General features: G+C 41.2%; 1 protein-coding gene across 1 annotated transcript in view; it reads right to left on the minus strand.

Moving 5' to 3' along the window:
• Nucleotides 1-1,523: 1,523 nt before the first annotated feature.
• The window catches only part of RPL3L (ribosomal protein L3 like), a 44,416-nt gene continuing 26,190 nt past the window's right edge, over nucleotides 1,524-19,749 (minus strand). Inside the window, exons 7-10 of the mRNA XM_082261839.1 lie at nucleotides 16,393-16,494; nucleotides 10,433-10,528; nucleotides 6,168-6,287; nucleotides 1,524-1,640 (exon numbers count right to left, since the gene is read on the minus strand). Of these exons, the coding sequence (XP_082117965.1) occupies nucleotides 1,584-1,640; nucleotides 6,168-6,287; nucleotides 10,433-10,528; nucleotides 16,393-16,494 (375 nt within the window). The 3' untranslated portion in view covers nucleotides 1,524-1,583. The remainder of the gene's footprint in view (nucleotides 1,641-6,167; nucleotides 6,288-10,432; nucleotides 10,529-16,392; nucleotides 16,495-19,749) is intronic.

Below are 19,749 nucleotides of genomic sequence, written 5' to 3' on the forward strand. Positions count from 1 at the left end.
AAGAAATTGCTCTCAATGGTAAAAAAATTCCACCCCAATGTTTGCACCAAAACTGTGGATCTGCTGCTGTAAGTGTCTGCAAAAGTGTCCAGCAGCCATTTTGAAGAAGGCAATCGGCAATCAGAAGACTACAGACTTTCTAAGGTATGCACAAGAATGAATACGATGTTCACTGGGAATCCATGAGAATTTACATTTCACCTGCTATAAGTGTTGAGGCTGGATATTTCTGTTACATTGTGGAAACGTAAGTCTGGGAGGGTCTTCTCTAGTAATCTGGGTGATGTCAAAGGGTACTTTGGATACAATTTGTCTTTTAAGTCATAACCCCTCCCTCCCTCTCCAAAGTGCAACTCGCCTGATCCGAACGTACTTACCTCTGTCCCTTTTTAAACAATCCTTCTTGTGTGGCCTTGTCCAGAGCTGTACAGCCTTTTTTCCAAAAGCATCCCCAACAGGTTTTCTCCATCCATGGCCCTAATTATTCCTATAGGGAGAACAATACTTTGCAAGACTACTGGAGGCCAACATAGGTATGACTCCTCATAACAATGAATGGGGCCATGATGCACATGTGAAGGATTAAAGCATCCTGGTAGGGATGGACAGTGAAAATCACATTAATGGGCACCGAGGGAAGTATGGGATCAGGAAGGGGGGCATGCCTTCAAGGACAACTTGTACCAAAAGGTACTTTAAGGACAGATAGATTGGCCTAGAGAGGCCTGAACATGAGCTGAGCAAAAAAAAACCAATAAAATAAAGGTGTAGCGCTAATAGATATAATTTAAGAGCACCAAGTCCACATCCGCAGAGAAGGAAACCACAGAAGAAGTGTCCGCTCACAGATGATCAATCTTTTATTGGTGAAAATAAAGAGCCATTACCAGGTATGATCACACTGACCCTTACCAGATATCCATGATCCTCATCACAAGGATCACAGACAGCAATCTGGTATGTTGCTGGTATGTTGCTTTATGTTGATCTTTTTTATTTGAGAATATGTGTTGGCTGCTTTATACTATAGTAAGGAGTCGGACATTGATATAGGTGAAATCAAGCGCAGCAAATTGTTTATATAATGAGCTGAGCAAAGCAAGGCAAAAACTGGACAAATACAAGCCCTGGAGGATCCTCTGCATGGTGCAGCAATAAAAACTTGACACATTATATCCCTTCCATTCTCTATCCAAAACTAAAAAAAAAATGGTTATGCAATACTTAAAGTGGATAGCAGTTGGAGACCATCATCCTGTGTTATAAATGAAAATACATGTGTGACAGTAATTGGTGGCCCATGGCTATAGTTAGTATGGGTGGCTATAGTTAGTATGGGTACTAAGGCACCAAGCCTGCCACTCTTATAACTATCCACCAGTAAAGCCATTTACAGAAAATGATACTGCCGAGGAACGATCTCTCCCATTAAAGAACATAGTTCAGTCATTGCAACTTAAACATTTGTCATATAGGTTAATAAAATCAGGCAAAATAATACTGCAATAAAGACATCATTCTAATAAGCATTTTTCATTTTATTGTCCCATCTCAAATCATAAACAGATGAGTAGCCACAATATTTAAAGATCTTCAGTAACCTCCGGTTTGCCTATAATAAGATGTTTCTTCTGAGGTCCCTGTAAGAAATAAAGAATATATTATATGTTTTTCCAAAAACTTTAAGGAATAGTAACCCCAGATAAATCCAGGTGGTCACTATATCAGGAGATCTCCTTGTTATCCACTAGTCCCACAGACCCGTATTAGAGGAAGGTGTCTGCATTGGGTGCTGTGTGGTGTAGAACCTTTGTACATTAGGGCTGAAGTCCAAAAGCCAAAATCAAGGACATGAACACACCTAAATATGTTATAGAAGAAGTAGATAAATTGTGAGAAAGCTTAGATAATAACTGTTTAGGGGATTTTAAAGAAAATCCCTTTTTGGAAAATAAAGAAAATTCAACACTCGAATCCACTCCCTTGATGAATAAGGTTTTTTTGAAGTAACAGATCAGCCTTAAAGAGGGCCAGTCAGAAATGGGCTTTTTTAAAAAACCAAATCCCCTTACAAGGTACATGGCAAAATTCCTCAAAGTGTATAAATATCCTTAATATTTATCTATCAATAGCCAGAACTCTTTTTTAGCTTTGGATGGAGTATGGTCAGGTTAAAACTCCTGCCAGGTTATTTTTTGCTATCTGTGCACCATTTCCCTTCACTTCCTGCCCCAGAGATGAAACAGGAAGTTAGTGGAAATTTTCCACAATAGGGGGATTTCTCCTCTTAGATCGTTGTCCCCTAAAAAGTTTCCCCAATTAAAAACTTTATTTTACATTTTGTTCTGGGGGAAACTCTAACATTTTGGATTCCCCCCGCTTTCTGTTTCAGTGACAGTGGTCTCCAGAACAAATACAGGGGTCCATCTTCCCAAAAGGGAATCAGACAGCAATAAAACCTCGACAGGGTGTCTAACTCTTCTCCAACTCTATTCAAAACTTTAAAAAAGGATTTCTCCTTCAGATACACTCAGATTACACAATCTCACTGCACAACTTACTTTAGATCTACCATCAACTATGTCATGCAAGGGTCTGACTGATTGGACAAATTATTTAGCTTCTCCTATTACAGTGGGTAAATAAGAGAATCATCCCCTTTAAAATAATCACATTTTTTTGCTTTGCAGACTGAAATGAAGACAGATAAACTTTTTTTTGTTTTATCCAGCTGTATTTATAACTTATAACATCCAAGTGAAAGATATAACACCAACATGTCAGAAAAAAAAATGTAAAAAAATTCACAGAATCAACTGAGTTGGAAAAAGTATTACCCCCTTCTGTCAGTATTTTGTTGGCCCAAAATTTGCTTTAATTCCAGCCTTTAGACTGTTGGGATATGTCTCTACTAACTTTGCACATCTAGACTTTGCAATATTTGCCCACTCTTCTTTGCAGAACTGCTCAAGTTCAGTGAAATTCGATGGTGACCGTGTGTGAACTGCAGTCTTTAAGTCATTCCACAGATTTTTAATGGGGTTTAAATCTGGGCTCTGACTTGGCCATGCAAGAAAATTTACCTTTTTCTCTTCCAACCACTGTGTAGTCATTTTTGCTGTGTGCTTTGGGTCGTTGTCATGTTGGAAGGTAAACCTTCTCCCCTTTGACAACTTTCTGGCAGAGGGCAGCAGATTTTCCTCAAGAATTTTACAGTATTTTGCCCCATCCGTTTTTCCTTCTATCCTGACAAGTGCTCCAGTCCCTGCTGCAGAGAAACACCCCTATAACAGGATATTACCACCTCCATGCTTTACTGTGGAAATTATGTTATGTGGATGGCGAGCTGTACAGGATTTCTATAATTTTGTGTTGAGGCCAAATAATTCAAATTTAGTCTCATCTGACCAGAGCATCTTTTTCCATGTGGTCACAGAATCTTCATGGTGCGTTTCGGCAAAGCTCAGTTGTGACTACATGTGGCCTTTCTTGAGGAGTGACTTTTTTCTTGCAACCATCTCATACAAGCCGCATTAGTGGAGGATTTGTGATATTGTTGTCACATGCACACATTGACTACTCTTTGTCATAAATTCCTGCAACTGCTTCAGAGTTGCTGTAGGCCTCTTGGTAGCCTCTCTGACCAGTTTCCTCCTGGCTCTTTCATCCAGTTTAGAATGACGTCCTAATCCAGGGAGGGTCTGTGTTGTACCAAATGCCTTCCACTTCTTAATAATAGACTCCACTGTGCTTCTAGGCATTGATAGAGCCTTTGCCGTTTTTTATATCCATCTCCTGACTTGTGCCTGTCCACAACTTTATATTGGAGATCTTTTGAAATTGCATTGCCACTCATAGTTGATTGTTTGCTTCAGTTACCTTACCAGGGAATGAAATGCTCCAGGAAAGCTCTTTTCATGCTGAGTTAATCAAATTGACCACAGCTGATCACAGTTAAAAGGCAATTGGCTCTGTGAGCCATTGAGAAGGTGATCAGCTACACCTGCTTGAGTTTACAAGTCATTTTTAGGAGGGGGGGGGGATGATCCTTTTTCTAACTCAGTGATTCTGTTTTTGATTTTTTTTCTGACATGTTGGTGTAAGCCCCCGTTCACACTGGGGCGACCTGGTCGCCTGACAGGTCGCCTGGCATAGAGAAGCTGTGGACCCGTTCTAATAGGAGCGACACAAGTCGCTCCGACTTAGAAAAAGGGTCCGGAGCTTCTTTGGGGCGACCTGGAGCGACCTGCATTGACTTCAATGTTATGAAGTCCGTGCCGGCCGCTCCGAGGTCGCAGTGCGAGCAGCGCACCGCGACCTGTGAGGTCGCCTCGGGAAGTAGCGTCGCCCCAGTGTGAACGGGGCCTTATGGTTGGTGGTAGAGTAAATACAGCTGGATAAAAACAAAAACAGTGTCTGTCTTCATTTCAGGCTGCAAAGCAACAAAATGAAGAATGTTTTAAAGAGGGGCTGATTCTTTTCTATACCCACTGTACATAGGTTTGTCAAATGTAAAAAAATCTTTAGTGGATTGGAAAAAGATTGCATGGCTAGGTTGCAATGTGCAATTATGAGCTTTAGATTGTGGTATTGTACAGCAGTGCCTCCCAGCCTGCTGTGTGTTCTATTTTACACTTGTATTTTCTCTGTTTCCAAAGGATTACCTGCCTTCTAAGGGAGTTTATGGCTGATAAAGAGTTATGGTTGCACAGTTTTAGGAATTCAAGTGTGAAAATTAAGATTATTACAGAAACCCAATGATGACTATTTCTTTTTAACATTTTGTGGGCAATAAAAAAAGCACTGAAAATGTCCCACCAGCACCACTGTGGCTGTTCTGGCATCTTCTTCTGCGTAGTATAAACGACATATTACAAACAGTTCCCTGAGGATAAGCAATATTATAACTGTTATCTGCTTTTCAATGGAACAGTAAAGTTTTTATCAGCATTATTTACATTTGTTTTAAAGCGGATCTCCATCCATATTTTGAAAGTGCCTCCTGTCCACCCCACCACTGCTCAGCTACCTGTATAGCACCATTTTTTTTTCCTTTAGAAAAAGGGTTTGGTCCCGCCTCCAATACATGTCATTCACCTAGTACTGTGCATCTGGGCATCGGGAGGCCCATCCGCTGAACCCGTAAGAGCCGGCAGGCCTCTCGATGACATCAGAAACAACATGGCAGGACAGAGCTGTGGCCAGCCATGAGAGGATCTCAACAGGACAACTCTGGATCCACTGGATGGGTGAGTATCTGAAACGTGCATATCCCACCTCCTGGTAAGCGGTAGTAAGAGAAAAGGAATGGGAGGGGGGAGGTTGGGTAGAGATACGCTTTAAGTTTGCAAGTAAATAAACCGTTAGGCCTAGTTCAGGCCTATGTGTGAAAGTTTGCATGCACACGTAGCCTGTAGGGCAGCTAATTCATTTCAATAGGCTGCCCTATCATCGAGAAATGCAGGGAAAGCAGTCCCTGATCCTTTTGTTTTTAAATTGTTCCATATGGATCCACATGGTGCTGATGCACCATGCAGTTGGATGCAATCGCAAACGTGTGCTGGTGCCAATGTAAGGGGGTGTCAATAATGAATGGCACCCTTGTGCGTCTGCTAAAGATTAGTGTGTTTCTCTGTGGGTTGGGTAAGTGTATGATTTTGCACCAATTCCCAACTCACACTAGTGGGGTCCTGACCTTACAGTTAGATGTTTATCATCAATTTTTTACAAATAAACTAATGACAGGGGGTTTTTCAGGCAGGGTTCACACATTTGCAAATTAGAGGCGGGTTTCCCTGCATCCAATCTGCATGACAAGCGAGTGTGACAAGCTCTCAATGGAGAGGTCCAGGGTGGCCACAGTCTAAAAAAATCGAACCTGATTTTCACCTGAACTGGTAAACAGAGGCGCACCGGACCTCATGTCAGGAACCACAGCAGGACATATGTGAACCCGACCTAGAAGACCTTTAAGAGCAAGCTAGGCTTTCTATTAGAAAGCCCAGCACCACACATAGACCTTCTAACTGCATCTGTAGCATGAAAATGAAGGCACCCCATCTGTGTTCAGGGATCTAAAATAGATCTTAGGACTTGAAAAAAGTCATAAACTCCTGGGACGTTTGGGACTGGTGTTTATATATCTGTTACAACAGCACTGAACATACCATGAAAGCTCTCTTCTCCTGGTCTGTCTGGAAGCATCCATGGCCAAATTTCGATGTAGTATCAATGAATTTCAGCTCAATAGGCTCCAGGTCACGACGACTGGTATGAACCAATAGAGACTATCCCAGAGAAAGAGAGAGAGTTATAGACATAAAGGCTTGTATGCATTCCTAATTGCTAAACAAAAAGTACTTTCCTTTAGCTTTCCCTAAATTCATTCAAATTCCAATGATAAAGACACATGCCAATATTACAAAACCAAATTATTTTAGGCAAAAAGCACCTCTTTATTCCCACAAATAAACATTTAATGTTCCTAAGTTAGCCCAAGTAAGCCGAGGCAACTAAATCACATGGTCTCTGGCTACCAGAAGCATTGTGGATTCCTTACATGCAGTACAATAATAAGATCAGCCAGGCACCATCAGGAGGCAGAGCCAGCAACTGCAATGAGAAAATATGACTATCTCCATGTACATATATATATATATATATATATATATATATATATATATATATATATATATATATATATATATATATACAGTGCCTGCAACTAAACTGAAATAAGATTGTACCATATGGGTAAAAATGTGTGGATACCTGTCCATCACAACAATTTGAGTTTCTTGGACTTCCCATTCCAAAACCACGACCATTTGGCTTCCTCTCTTCAGCTAGAACAGTTTCCACTCTTCTGGGAAGGTTTTATACTGGATTTTGGAGTGTGTCTGTGGGAATTTGTACCCATTCAGCCAAAAAAGCACTTGGCTGGCAATTGAAGTTCCAATTCATCCCAAAGGTTCATTGGGGTTGAGGTCAGGGCTTTGCGTAGGCCACTCGAGTTCCTCCAAATCAAACTCATTAAACCATGTATTTTTAGAGCTGGCTTTAGACACAGGGGCACAGTCATGTTGGAACAGAAAAGGGCCTTCCCCAAACTGTTGCCAAAAGGCTGGAAGTGTACAATTGTTTAAAATGTCCTTATATACTGTAGAATTAACAAATGTCCTTCACTGGAAACACCTAAACTTATCTTTTTTAATACATACAGCATCTCACAAAAGTGAGTACACCCCTCACATTTTTGTAAATATTTTATTATACCTTTTCATGTGACAACACTGAGCCCCCGTTCACACTGGGGCGACCTGGTCGCCTGACAGGTCGCCGTAGGTCGCCTGCCATACAGAAGCTATGGACCCGTTCTAATAGGAGCGACACAAGTCGCTCCGACTTAGAAAAAGGGTCCGGAGCTTCTTTGGGGCGACCCGGAGCGACCTGCAATGTTATGAAGTCCGTGCTGGCCGCTCCGAGGTCGCAGTGCGAGCAGCGCGCCGCGACCTGTGTGGTCGCCTGGGGAAGTTGGATCGCCCCAATGTGAACAGGGCCTTAAGAAATTACACTTTGCTACAATGTAAAGTAGTGAGTGTACAGCTTGTATAACAGTGTAAATTTGCTGTCCCCTCAAAAAAACTCAGCACACAGCCATTAATGTCTAAACCGCTGGCAACAAAAGTGAGTACACCCCTCACATTTTTGTAAATATTTTATTATACCTTTTCATGTGACAACACTGAAGAAATTACACTTTGCTACAATGTAAAGTAGTGAGTGTACAGATTGTATAACAGGGTAAATTTGCTGTCCCCTCAAAAAAACTCAGCACACAGACATTAATGTCTAAACCGCTGGCAACAAAAGTAAGTACACCCCTAAGTGGAAATGTCTAAATTGGGCCCAATTAGCCATTTCCCCTCCCCGGTGTCATGTGACTCATTAGTGTTACAAGGTCTCAGGTGTGAATGGGGAGAAGGTGTGTTCAATTTGGTTTTATCGCTCTCACTCTCTCATACTGGGTCACTGGAAGTTCAACATGGCACCTCATGGCAAAGAACTCTCTGAGGATCTGAAAAAATAATTGTTGCTCTACATAAAGATGGCCTAGGCTATAAGAAGATTGCCAAGACCCTGAAACTGAGCTGCAGCACGGTGGCCAAGACCATACAGTAGTTTAACAGGAAAGGTACCACTCAGAACAGGCCTCGCCATGGTAGATGGCTCTAAAGATGATGCAATAAAAAGCCTGCAAACAGTTTGCGGAAGACAAGCAGACTAAGGACATGGATTACTGGAACCATGTCCTGTGGCCTGATGAGACCAAGATACATTTATTTGGTTCAGATTGTGACACGTGTGTGTGGTGGCAACCAGGTGAGGAGTACAAAGACAAGTGTGTCTTGCCTACAGTCAAGCATGGTGGTGGGAGCGTCATGGTCTGGGGCTGCATGAGTGCATGAGTACTGAGGAGCTACAGTTCATTAAGTGAACCTTGAATGCCAACATGTACTGACATACTGAAGCAGAGCATAATCCCCTCCCTTCGGAAACTGGACTGCAGGGCAGTATTCCAACATGATAAGGACCCCAAACACACCTACAAGAGGACCACTGGCTTGCTAAAGAAGCTGAGAGTAAAGGTGATGGACTGACCAAGCATGTCTCCAGACCTAAACCCAATCAGCTTCTGTCAGGCATTCTCATATGGAAGATGAAGGAGCGCAAGGTCTCTAACATCCACCAGCTCTGTGATGTCATCATGAAGGAGTTGAAGAGGACCCCAGTGGCAACCTGTGAAGCTCTGGTGAACTCCGTGCCCAAGTGGGTTAAGGCAGTGCTGGAAAATAATGGTGGTTGACACTTTGGGCCAAATTTGGACATTTTCACTTAGGGGTGTACTCACTTTTGTTGCCAGCGGTTTAGACATTTATGGCTGTGTGTTGAGTTATTTTGAGGGGACAGCAAATTTACACTGTTATACAAGCTGTACATTTCTTCAGTGTTGTCACATGAAAAGATATAATAAAATATTTACAAAAATGTGAGGGATGTACTAACTTTTGTGAGACACTGTGGGTGTGTATATATATATATATATATATATATATATATATATACGCACGCTCACCAGCCACCTAATTAGGTACACCATGCTAGTACCGGGTTGGATCCCCTTTTGCCTTAAGAACTGCCTGTAATCTTTGTGGCATAGATTCAAGGTGTTGGAAACATTCCTCAGAGATTTTGGTCCATATTGACATGATGGCATCACACAGTTGCTGCAGATTTGTCAGCTGCACATCCATGATGCGACTCTCCTGTTCCACCACATCCCAAAGGTGTTCTATTGGATGAGATCTGGTGACTGTGGAGGCCATTGGGGTACAGTGAAACCAGTGGTGAGATGATTGGAGTTTGTGACATGGTGCATTATCCTGCTGTAAGGAGCCATCAGAAGATGGGGACACTGTAGTCATAAATGGATGGACATGGTCAGCAACAATACTCAGGTAGGCTATGACGTTTAAACAATGCTCAGTTGGTACTAAGGGACCCAAAGTGTGCCAAGAAAATATCCCCCCCACCCTTCCACCACCAGCCTGAACTGTTGATACAAAGCAGGATGGATCCACGCTTTAATGTTGGTTTTTACGCCAAATTCTGTCCCTAACATCTGAATGTTGCAGCTGAATTTGAGACTCATCAGACCAAGTAACATTTTTCCAATATTCTATTGTCCAATTTTGGTGAGCCTGTGCGACTTCTAGCCTCAGTTTCCTGTTCTTAGCTGACCAGAGTGGCACCCGGTCTTCATCTGCTTTAAGGTTTGATGTGTTGTGCATTCAGAGATTCTGCATACCTTGGTTGTAACTAGTGGTTATTTGAGGTACTGTTGCCTTTCTATCTTCTCCTCTGACCTCTGACATTAACAAGGCATTTTCCGCCACACAACTGCCGCTCACTGCATATTTTCTCTTTTCCAGTCCATTCTCTGTAAATCCTAGAGATGGTTGTGTGTGATAATATCAGTAGATCAGCAGTTTTTGAAATACTCAGACCAGGCCGTCCGGCACCAAAAACCATGGCACTATTAAAGTCACTTCCATCCCCTTTCTTCCCTAGTCTGATGCTCGGTTTGAACTTCAGCAAGTCGTCTTCAACACGTCTAGATGCCTAAATGCATTGAGTTGCTGCCATACGATTGGCTGATTAACAATTTGTGTTACCAAGCAATTGAACAGGTGCACCTCATAAAGTGGCCCGGTGAGTGTATATATATATATATATATATATATATATATATATATATACACATATACATATATACAGTATATATACAATGTATATAGGTGTGTGTGTGTATATATATATATGAATTTAGTATACCGTGCACAATCACAGAAGCATATTGGGATTAACTCACCTTCCTAAGAGTGAGCACTCTCTTCTTGCTCCCCACCACACAACCTTTCAGCATTAAAAAGTCATTATTGACTTGGCCGTAATGTGGGAAACCTCCCTAGGGAAAAAAGTGAGACATGTTAGAAGTGCCTATATTAGCCACATAAAGTGCAGGCAGCCATTTTATCCTATCGGTTGACTCTGAAAGTGTGATAATGCAGCTTAAAAACCACAAAACACTTTTAAGACAACTTTTTACTGCGCAAATAACATTTTAGCGGCCATTAAAATGGACAAGTCAATTGCTAAACACACTCAAGTGGATTGTTCATATGTTTTTTTAAACCGGTTTTAAAAGGAACTTGTTGGGCAGGAATATGAGAGCTGCCATTGCTGACTTAAGATAAACAAAAGTGACCAGCGCTATGGAGATTGTGATGAATATACATTATATTTTTATAAAAGGTGTAAGCTGCCAACAACCAACCCGTAAGCCCCGGTTCACACTACTGCGTGTGCGGGGTTCGCATGTCATGTCGGAGCGCACTGCTCCGACATGACATGCGATCAGCTGTGCGGTGCGAGTTTAGCCATACAGTTTGTATGGCTAAATTCGCATCGCACCCGCAGCAAACACGCACAGGAGGCATTTTTGCTGCCGCATCAGGATCGGATCGCACAGCGGTTCACACTTGTGCGATCCGATCCTGTGCGAACTGCACGATCGCACTGCGATATGCGATCAAACTGGGGGTGTCGTTAAGATTACATTGACACCCCCAGCGTATCGCATATGGCAGTGTGAACTGCCGGGGGTGCGTGTGCGATGCGGGAACAGGCTGCGAATTCGCAGCCTTCCCGCATCGCATCAGTGTGAACCGGACCTGAGGGTTAAAAGAGTGAAATAAGTGCAAAAGGTTGAAACGGCGCTACCTTTCAAGTGAGCTGTGCTGTGTTGTATTTTCTGTGGCATTGTGATAGCATTTGAAAATATTAGAAGGAAACCTGCACAAAAATAAAAAAGCAAAAAAAAGCCCGCCCGCTGCACATTTACTGAGGCAGGCTGCCTCTCCTGCGTGAACCGACGTAGCCCTACATCGATCACACGCCTGGTGCTGGGGTGGGGGGGGAACGCCTCCGGCGGCGCGCTCCTGCCCCACTAGGCAGCGGGGAGGTCGAAGCGCGGGGCCGGGGACCCGCAATCCCTCCACGCTAAGAGAGAAGAACGGTCAGCTGTTGTTGTGATCTGAAATGATCACAGAGCGCCTGTTATCCTGCTATATAGGATCACAGGTCTCTGATAATTTCACCAGCCCATACTACATACAGTTAGTAAACACTCCCCTAGGCTCACACTTAACCCTTTGATCACCCCTAGGTTAACCCCTTCCGTGCCACTGTCATTATTACAGTAACAGTGCGTATTTTTAGCACTGATTACTGTAATAATGCTACTGGTCCCCCCAAAAGTGTCAAAAATGTCAGTTAGGGGTCCGATCTGTCCGCCGCAATGTCACAGTCCTGCTAAAAATTGAAGATCGCCGCCATTACTAGTAAAAAATAAATAAAAATGACATAAATCGTTCCCCTAATTTGTAGACGCCATAACTTTTGCACAAACCAATCAAAATACGCTTATTGCAATTTTTTTTACCAATAAATTTAGATTTTTTAATTTTTTCTTTTGGGAATGTTATATAGCAGAATGTGCAAAATATTGTTTGTTTGTTTTTTTTTCAGAAATGTCGCTCTTTTTTTGTTTATAGCACAAAATCATATACCACCAAAAGAAAGTTCTATTTCTGGGGAAAAAAAAAGACATCAATTTTATTTTAGGTACAGCGTTGCACGACCGCACAATTGTCAGTTAAAGTAACGCAGTGCCGAATCACAAAAAATGGCCTGGTCATTAACCTCCCTGGCGGTATGATTATGTCAGGAATTCTGTTCCAAAAGCGGTACAATTCTTTTCATGGAAATTTGGCGTTATGTATTATAGGCTTACAATTCTTAGTAATTACTGACTTAAACCTGACCAAAACAAGAGTCTAGTAGACATCCCAGATGATAAATTTGAAACACAAACACGTGAATTATAATCGAATCAATAATATTATTTTATTATTTAATATATAATATATATAATAAAATTATATTATTGATTAGATTATAATTCATGCATTATATATTATATATATATATATGTGTGTGTGCATATATATATATATATATATATATATATATATATATACATATACATATATATGCATATATATATATATATATATATATATATATATATATATATATATATGCATATATATATATATGTATATATATATATACACCGGTGTATATATATATATATGCGCATATATATATATTTATATATATATATATATATATATATGTACATGCATATATATATATATATATATATATATATACATACATATATATATATATATATGCATATATACATATATATATATATATATGCATATATATATATATATATGCATATATATATATATATATATATATATATATGCATATATATATATATATATATATATATATATGCATATATATATATATATATATATATATATATATATATATATATATATGCATATATATATATATATATATATATATATATATATATATATATAATATAAAATGTGTTTTGTGCAACGTTTTTTTTTTTTTTTTTTTTTTGAATTTCCCTCCCTAGTTCCGCTCCCATGCAGCATTGCTGCTGCAGGGAACGGAACTAGGAAGTGATCAGAGCGACGGAGACCGACGGAGGAGCGGCGGGACTTTTGGCTGGCGGTCACAGCAATGAGAGATCATCGCTGGATCGCCAGGATAAGGTAAGAGAACACCGCTGCGCTCTCTGCAATCCACCCCGAGCGTGACTCGGGGTTACCGCTCCTGATATGAAAAACCAACCCCGAGTCACGCTCGGGATTACCGCTAAGGAGGTTAAGGGGGCAAATCCTTCAGGTCCAGAAGTTGTTACATATTCAATTTTAATATTTTTAATAAACCAATACAAATGGAAACATTTTATATTCACATGGGTATCTTTAAAGTGCATGGACAGCCAAAACTTTTTTTGTTTTCAATAAATAAAAGAAGGGTTGAAACCTTTGTCCAGTTAGTTTTTGCTGCCTGTGTACCATTGGGGAAATTTACCTTATTTCCTGTCCCAGAAATACAACAGAAAGTATGTTGAAATCTCCCAAAGTGAGCGGAGTTTGCCTTTTAGACAGTTTTCCCTTGCACCGGGGTTCCCATTGGACGATTTCTATTTACCTTTTGTTCCAGGGAGAACTCCAAATTTTTGGATTTCCACTCACTTTCTTTCGTGGTGACAACAGTCAGTACAAGTAGATCTGTGAATCTCCCCAATGGGGAGACAGCAATAATAATTTGACAGAGGGTCTAACCCTTCCACTCTATATCCAAACTAAAATAGGTACAATTTAAAAATAAATGATTTTTGTTATTTAAAGTAAGGGGGAGGAATAGTGTCCCATCATTGGTTTCATTGGGAGAAATGGTGTCCCATTGTTGGTATCATTGGGAGGAATAGTGCCCCATCATTGGTATCATTGGGAGGAATAGTGCCCCATTGTTGGTATCATTGGGAGGAATAGTGTCCCATCATTGGTATCATTGGGAGGAATGGTGCCCCATAATTGGTATCATTGGGAGGAATAGTGCCCCATCGTTGGTATCATTGGGAGGAATAGTGCCCCATCATTGGTATCATTGGGAGGACTAGTGTCCCATCATTGGTATCATTGGGAGGAATAGTGCCCCATCATTGGTATCATTGGGAGGAATAGTGCCCCATCATTGGTATCATTGGGAGGAATAGTGTCCCATCATTGGTATCATTGGGAGGAATAGTGCCCCATCATTGGTATCATTGGGAGGACTAGTGTCCCATCATTGGTATCATTGGGAGGAATAGTGCCCCATCGTTGGTATCATTGGGAGGAATAGTGCCCCATCATTGGTATCATTGGGAGGACTAGTGTCCCATCATTGGTATCATTGGGAGGAATAGTGCCCCATCATTGGTATCATTGGGAGGAATAGTGCCCCATCATTGGTATCATTGGGAGGAATAGTGTCCCATCATTGGTATCATTGGGAGGAATAGTGCCCCATCATTGGTATCATTGGGAGGAATAGTTCCCTATTGTTGGTATCATTGGGAGGAATAGTGTCCATTCATTGGTATCATTGGGAGGAATGGTGCCCCATCATTGGTATCATTGGGAGTAAAAGTGCCCATCATTGGTATCATTGAGAGAAATGGTGTCCCATTGTTGGTATCAATGGGAGGAATAGTGTCCCAGCATTGGTATCATTGGGAGGAATAGTGTCCCATCATTGGTATCATTGGGAGAAATGGTGTCCCATCATTGGTATCATTGGGAGGAATAGTGCCCCATCATTGGGAGGAATAGTGTCCCATCATTGGTATCAGTGGGAGGAATAGTGCCCCATCATTGGTATCATTGTGAGGAATAGTGCCCCATCATTTGTATAATTGGGAGGAATAGTGTCCCATCATTGGTATCATTGGGAGGAATAGTGCCCCATAATTGGTATCATTGGGAGGAATAGTGCCCCATCATTGGGAGGAATAGTGCCCCATTGTTGATGTCAGTTGACAGAATAGTGTCTCGTTTTAGTGGAAGGAATAGTGCCCCAAGGGAAAAATAAAGACAAGCAAAGGGCTGCATCTGGCCCCTGGGCTGCAGTTTGGTGACTACTGCTTTAGGTCAACAAATCCTATCCACTTCTACAAAAAGGATAGTTTTTTTTAGAGGGTGAACATCCCCCGCCAAAAAACTCCTCTCCCAGTCCATCAAACCCTTTCTCCAAATGCGATTCTTAACCCACACCCATGTTTCAATGAAACCACAAGCACTTGGGCAAGACCACATCCCTATGGAGAATGGGTATTTCCCTGGATAAACTGAGACAGATAAATGTTCTGCATATTTAACCACTTGCTGACTGTATAACTTAGATATATGGCAGCAAAGTGGCACGGCTGTACCGTATCACGTACTTAGTATGAGATCCAACACTACCGGGTTTTGAGCACGCATGCACGCCGCGGGTGGCTCGCTCCCACTGTGATCATGCACATTGTGAGCCCAGCAGCTGGTACCATTGACTCAATGCCCGCCAGCACCCGCTGGTTGTTCAGTACACAGGCAGAATGCCAATCTGCATACGTAAACAAGACAGATCACCGTTCTGTCAGTAGGGAAGGCATTCATCCTGTGTTCCTGCAAAGCAGGGACACGGATCTATGCCTTCCCTTAGTAAAAGCATCTCCCACCCAGTACACAAGCACTAGCTAGGAACACATTTAACCCTTTGATTGCCTCTGATGTTAACCCCTTCCCAGCCAGTGTCATTAGTACAGTGAGAGTGCATATTATTTAGCACAGATCACTGTATTAGTGTCACTGGTCCCCTAAAAGTGTCAAAAGTGTCAGTAATGTCTGATTTGTCTGCTGTAATATCGCAGTCCCGCTCTAAGTCACTGATCACGGCCATTACTAGTGTAAAAATAAAAAATAAAATAAATACAGATATCTCAGTTTGTACACGCTATACCTTTTGCACAAACCAATCAATATATGCTTATTGGGATTTTTTTTTATCAAAAAGATGTAGCAGAATATATATTGGCCTAAATTGATGCAGAAATTCAATTTTTACATTTTTTTTATTGGTTAAGTTTTATAGCAGAAAGTAAAAAATATATATATATATATATTTTTTTTTTCTCGAAATTGTCGATCTTTTTTTGTTTATAGCTCATAGGCCTGGTCATAAAGCGGGGTAAATCTTCCGGAGGGAAAGTGGGTAAAACAACATTTAAATAAATAAGTGCAAATAAAGCGAAAAGGAACAGATTAATCCAGGTTGTACAATTCATACCAATGGTGTAATGGACTTGTCTGTGATGTCATACTGCGTTGCTGCATTGTTCTTCACGACTTTTCCATCCTGCAGATGTATTCCCCGGCCAATGCGATAAATCTTTGGAGAGAACAGCAAACATTGTTACAATAGATTGGGCACAGCTTGTGGTGCTGTCTGCGCTGGTCTCCAGAGAGCAGAGACTGACCTCTAGTGGGTGTGTGAGGTACTTGGCATGCATTATAGCAATGTGATACTGTAAATCACAGTAGCTCAGTAATGATGGCAATGCCTACATAAAGATGCCACCCTATGTAATATAATTTTATATAAGGAGATCATTTGAAAATGATACTAGGTCATTTTTTCTTACAGTTTTATATTTCTACTTGCCAATGTACAGATACACTATATTATCAAAAGTATTGGGACACCTGCCTTTACACGCACATGAACTTCAATGGCATCCCAGTCTTAGTCTGTAGGCTTCAATATTGAGTTGGTCTACTCTTTGCAGCTATAACAGCTTCAACTCTTCTGGGAAGGCTGTCCACAAGGTTTAGGAGTGTGTCTATGGGAATGTTTGGCCATTCTTCAAAGTGCATTTGTGAGGTCAGGCACTGATGTTGGATAAGAAGGCCTGGCTCGCAGTCCCTGCTCTTATTCATACCAAAGGTGTTCTATTGAGTTCAGGACAGTCAAGTTTCTCCACCCCAAACTCGCTCATCCATGTCTTTAGGGACCTTGCTTTGTGCACTGGTCATGTTGAAACAGGATTACATAGAAAGGAAGGCGCGAACAATCAAAAATATCCTGGCTCCGAGTAGGTTACAAGTTCAAAATAAAAGGCCAATAATGGCTATTAGATCATATTTTGACAACAGGATGGGCATCTTCCAGTGTAAGAAAAGAGGATGCCTAACCTGTTAGTTTATAATACATGGTCGTTCCAGTATTTCTAATATCAGTGGTAGGGTGTTTCAAATTAAACAATTCATTACTTGTTCCACTGAATTTGTCATCTATGTTCTGCAGTGCCTATGTAACCTACTGTACGTAGGTCGCACCATAAGTGTGCCACGTGCACGGCTGGCTGAGCGCCGTAGATTCATTAAAAAGGGATGTGATGAACACTGTGTCCCGCCTCATTTTAAACAGACAAACAATAAAGACATTAAGTGCCTAGAAGTGCCAGCAATCAAATCTATCCCTAAGGGCTCACTTACTGAGGATGAAAGGTCTTCCCTCCTATGTAGTAGGGAAATCTTCTGGATCTACATGTTTGGTTCTTAATCACCTCATGGCCTCAATGAAGAACCAGAAATACGTAGTATAGTCTAATCCTCAAAAAAGATCTGTAGGTTAATTTATTTTGTCATATTTTTCTTCAGTTTATTATTATTAGTATTATCATTATTATTATTATTTTCTTCTGTAATTAATCATTTAGTTTTATTATTATTTTTATTATGAATATTTCCATCTTGATGTTCTTACTAATTCCTGTTTATTATTGTTTTTTTTTTTGTCCATTTTCATTATGTATACAGTTGTTTTACTGGCCCTTTAGTAGAATAGCATTAGTTCCTACCCTAGTTTTTAATTTCCAACTGCCCATTTAACATCATGGTTTTATATTTTAAGTTTTTTTGAATGTGTGTTTTTTTTATATTATATATGGGCATTGAGGGGTTAACATATGAGTTTTTGATTTTAATAGATGTGCCCACTCCCTGCCCTCACACATTGGCCAATTAGTATATATTCTCCTGTTTGCCATTCCTTTCGTGACTGTGACAAGGCGCATGTGCGCAAAACGTGTCATCATGGCAACAGAGGAGCTTGCGTTCCATCTGAATCATGGGCTTCCATCCCTCTCCACACCCTACCGTTGGCGCCATACGTCATCCAGGCGCGCTGATCTGCCAGCTCGGCTTTCCAGTTGGCCGCATCGCACAATATGGCTAACAATCATTTGCACAGCCACATCAGGTTTTCCAGCCCTGGTCTCCTAGCTCAGTCCCCCCATACGTCATCTCCACGTGGACGACAGTGGCACGGCGGTGCGGTCCGGCCCCGAACTTTCAGGAGTCTCTCTCCTTCCCTTGCACCAGGTCTTCATCACTTAGCATGGTCTTGGCGCCCTCCATACCCCTCCATCTAGTTGGCCTATTGGTGTTTACCCCTCCATGCCCATGAGGATTCAGTGTGGTATTGTGGCTTATTTTTACATAACTCTTTTATTTCTATTAACTGGTCTTTTTAATAATAATCTACATTTTCTATCCCGTGGCATTTTGGACTGTTGTGGTTTTCCATCCCATTATCCAATCCATTGAGCGCTGTTCTCCCAGTTTGTTTTTATTATCTCACATTCCCCACATGTTATTGAACAGCTGCACTGGTTTTGGATATTCCACATGACTGCCTGACCATCCTGCCCCATTGATTGATCTATATCTGGTTCAACGCTTGAGGACTTTTGTTATTTCTTCTTGGAACAGGAAGGGGCCATCCCCAAACTGTTCCCAAAAAATTGGGAGCATGAAATTGTCCAAAATATCTTGGTATGCTGACGCCTTAAGAGTTCCCTTCACTGGAACTAAGGGGCCAAGCCCAACCCCTGAAAAACAACCCCCCTCATCATAAGCCCCCCTCCACCAAATTATTCGGACCAATGAACAAAGCAAGGCTCATAAAGGCATTGATGAGCGAATTTGGGGTAAATGAACTTGACTGGCCTGCACCTCAACCCGATAGAACACCTTCAGGATGAATTAGAGCGGAGACTTCAAGCCAGGCCTTCTCGTCCAATATCAGTGTCTGACCTCAAAAAAGCGCTTCTGGAAGAATGGTCAAACATTCCCATAGACACACTCCTAAACCTTGTGGACAGCCTTCCCAGAAGAGTTGAAGCTGTTATAGCTGCAAAGTGTGGGCCAACTCAATATTGAACCCCACGGACTAAGACTGGGATGTCATTAAAGTTCATGTGCGTGTAAAGGCAGGCGTCCCAATACTTTTGGCAATATCATGTACATTATATAATGTTGATTCTAGTCATTCTACTTGTCAGTGAGAGGATCTAGCTGATTTATGACTTTTTTTAAAATTCTTTATTTAGTGGTATGCAAAAAAAAAACAGTAGCCTGATGTCATGGGCAAGAACAAATGCATTAGTAGCAACAGACAGTATAGATGCAAACGATTTATGGCCTTTCATGTCAATTCAACACGAAATAAAGAAAGCAAAAGAGAGAGGAAGAAAAGTGTAAAAAGGAGAATGGAAATGAGAGAAGAAACGTGTGAAGAAGAGAGGAGAAAGGAGAAGAGGTGAGCAGAGGAGAGAAATGAGGAAGGGAAAGGAAAAAGTAG

Source organism: Pelophylax lessonae (genome assembly GCF_965119305.1).
Source record: "Pelophylax lessonae genome assembly, chromosome: 6".
Classification (NCBI taxonomy): Eukaryota; Metazoa; Chordata; class Amphibia; order Anura; family Ranidae; genus Pelophylax; species Pelophylax lessonae.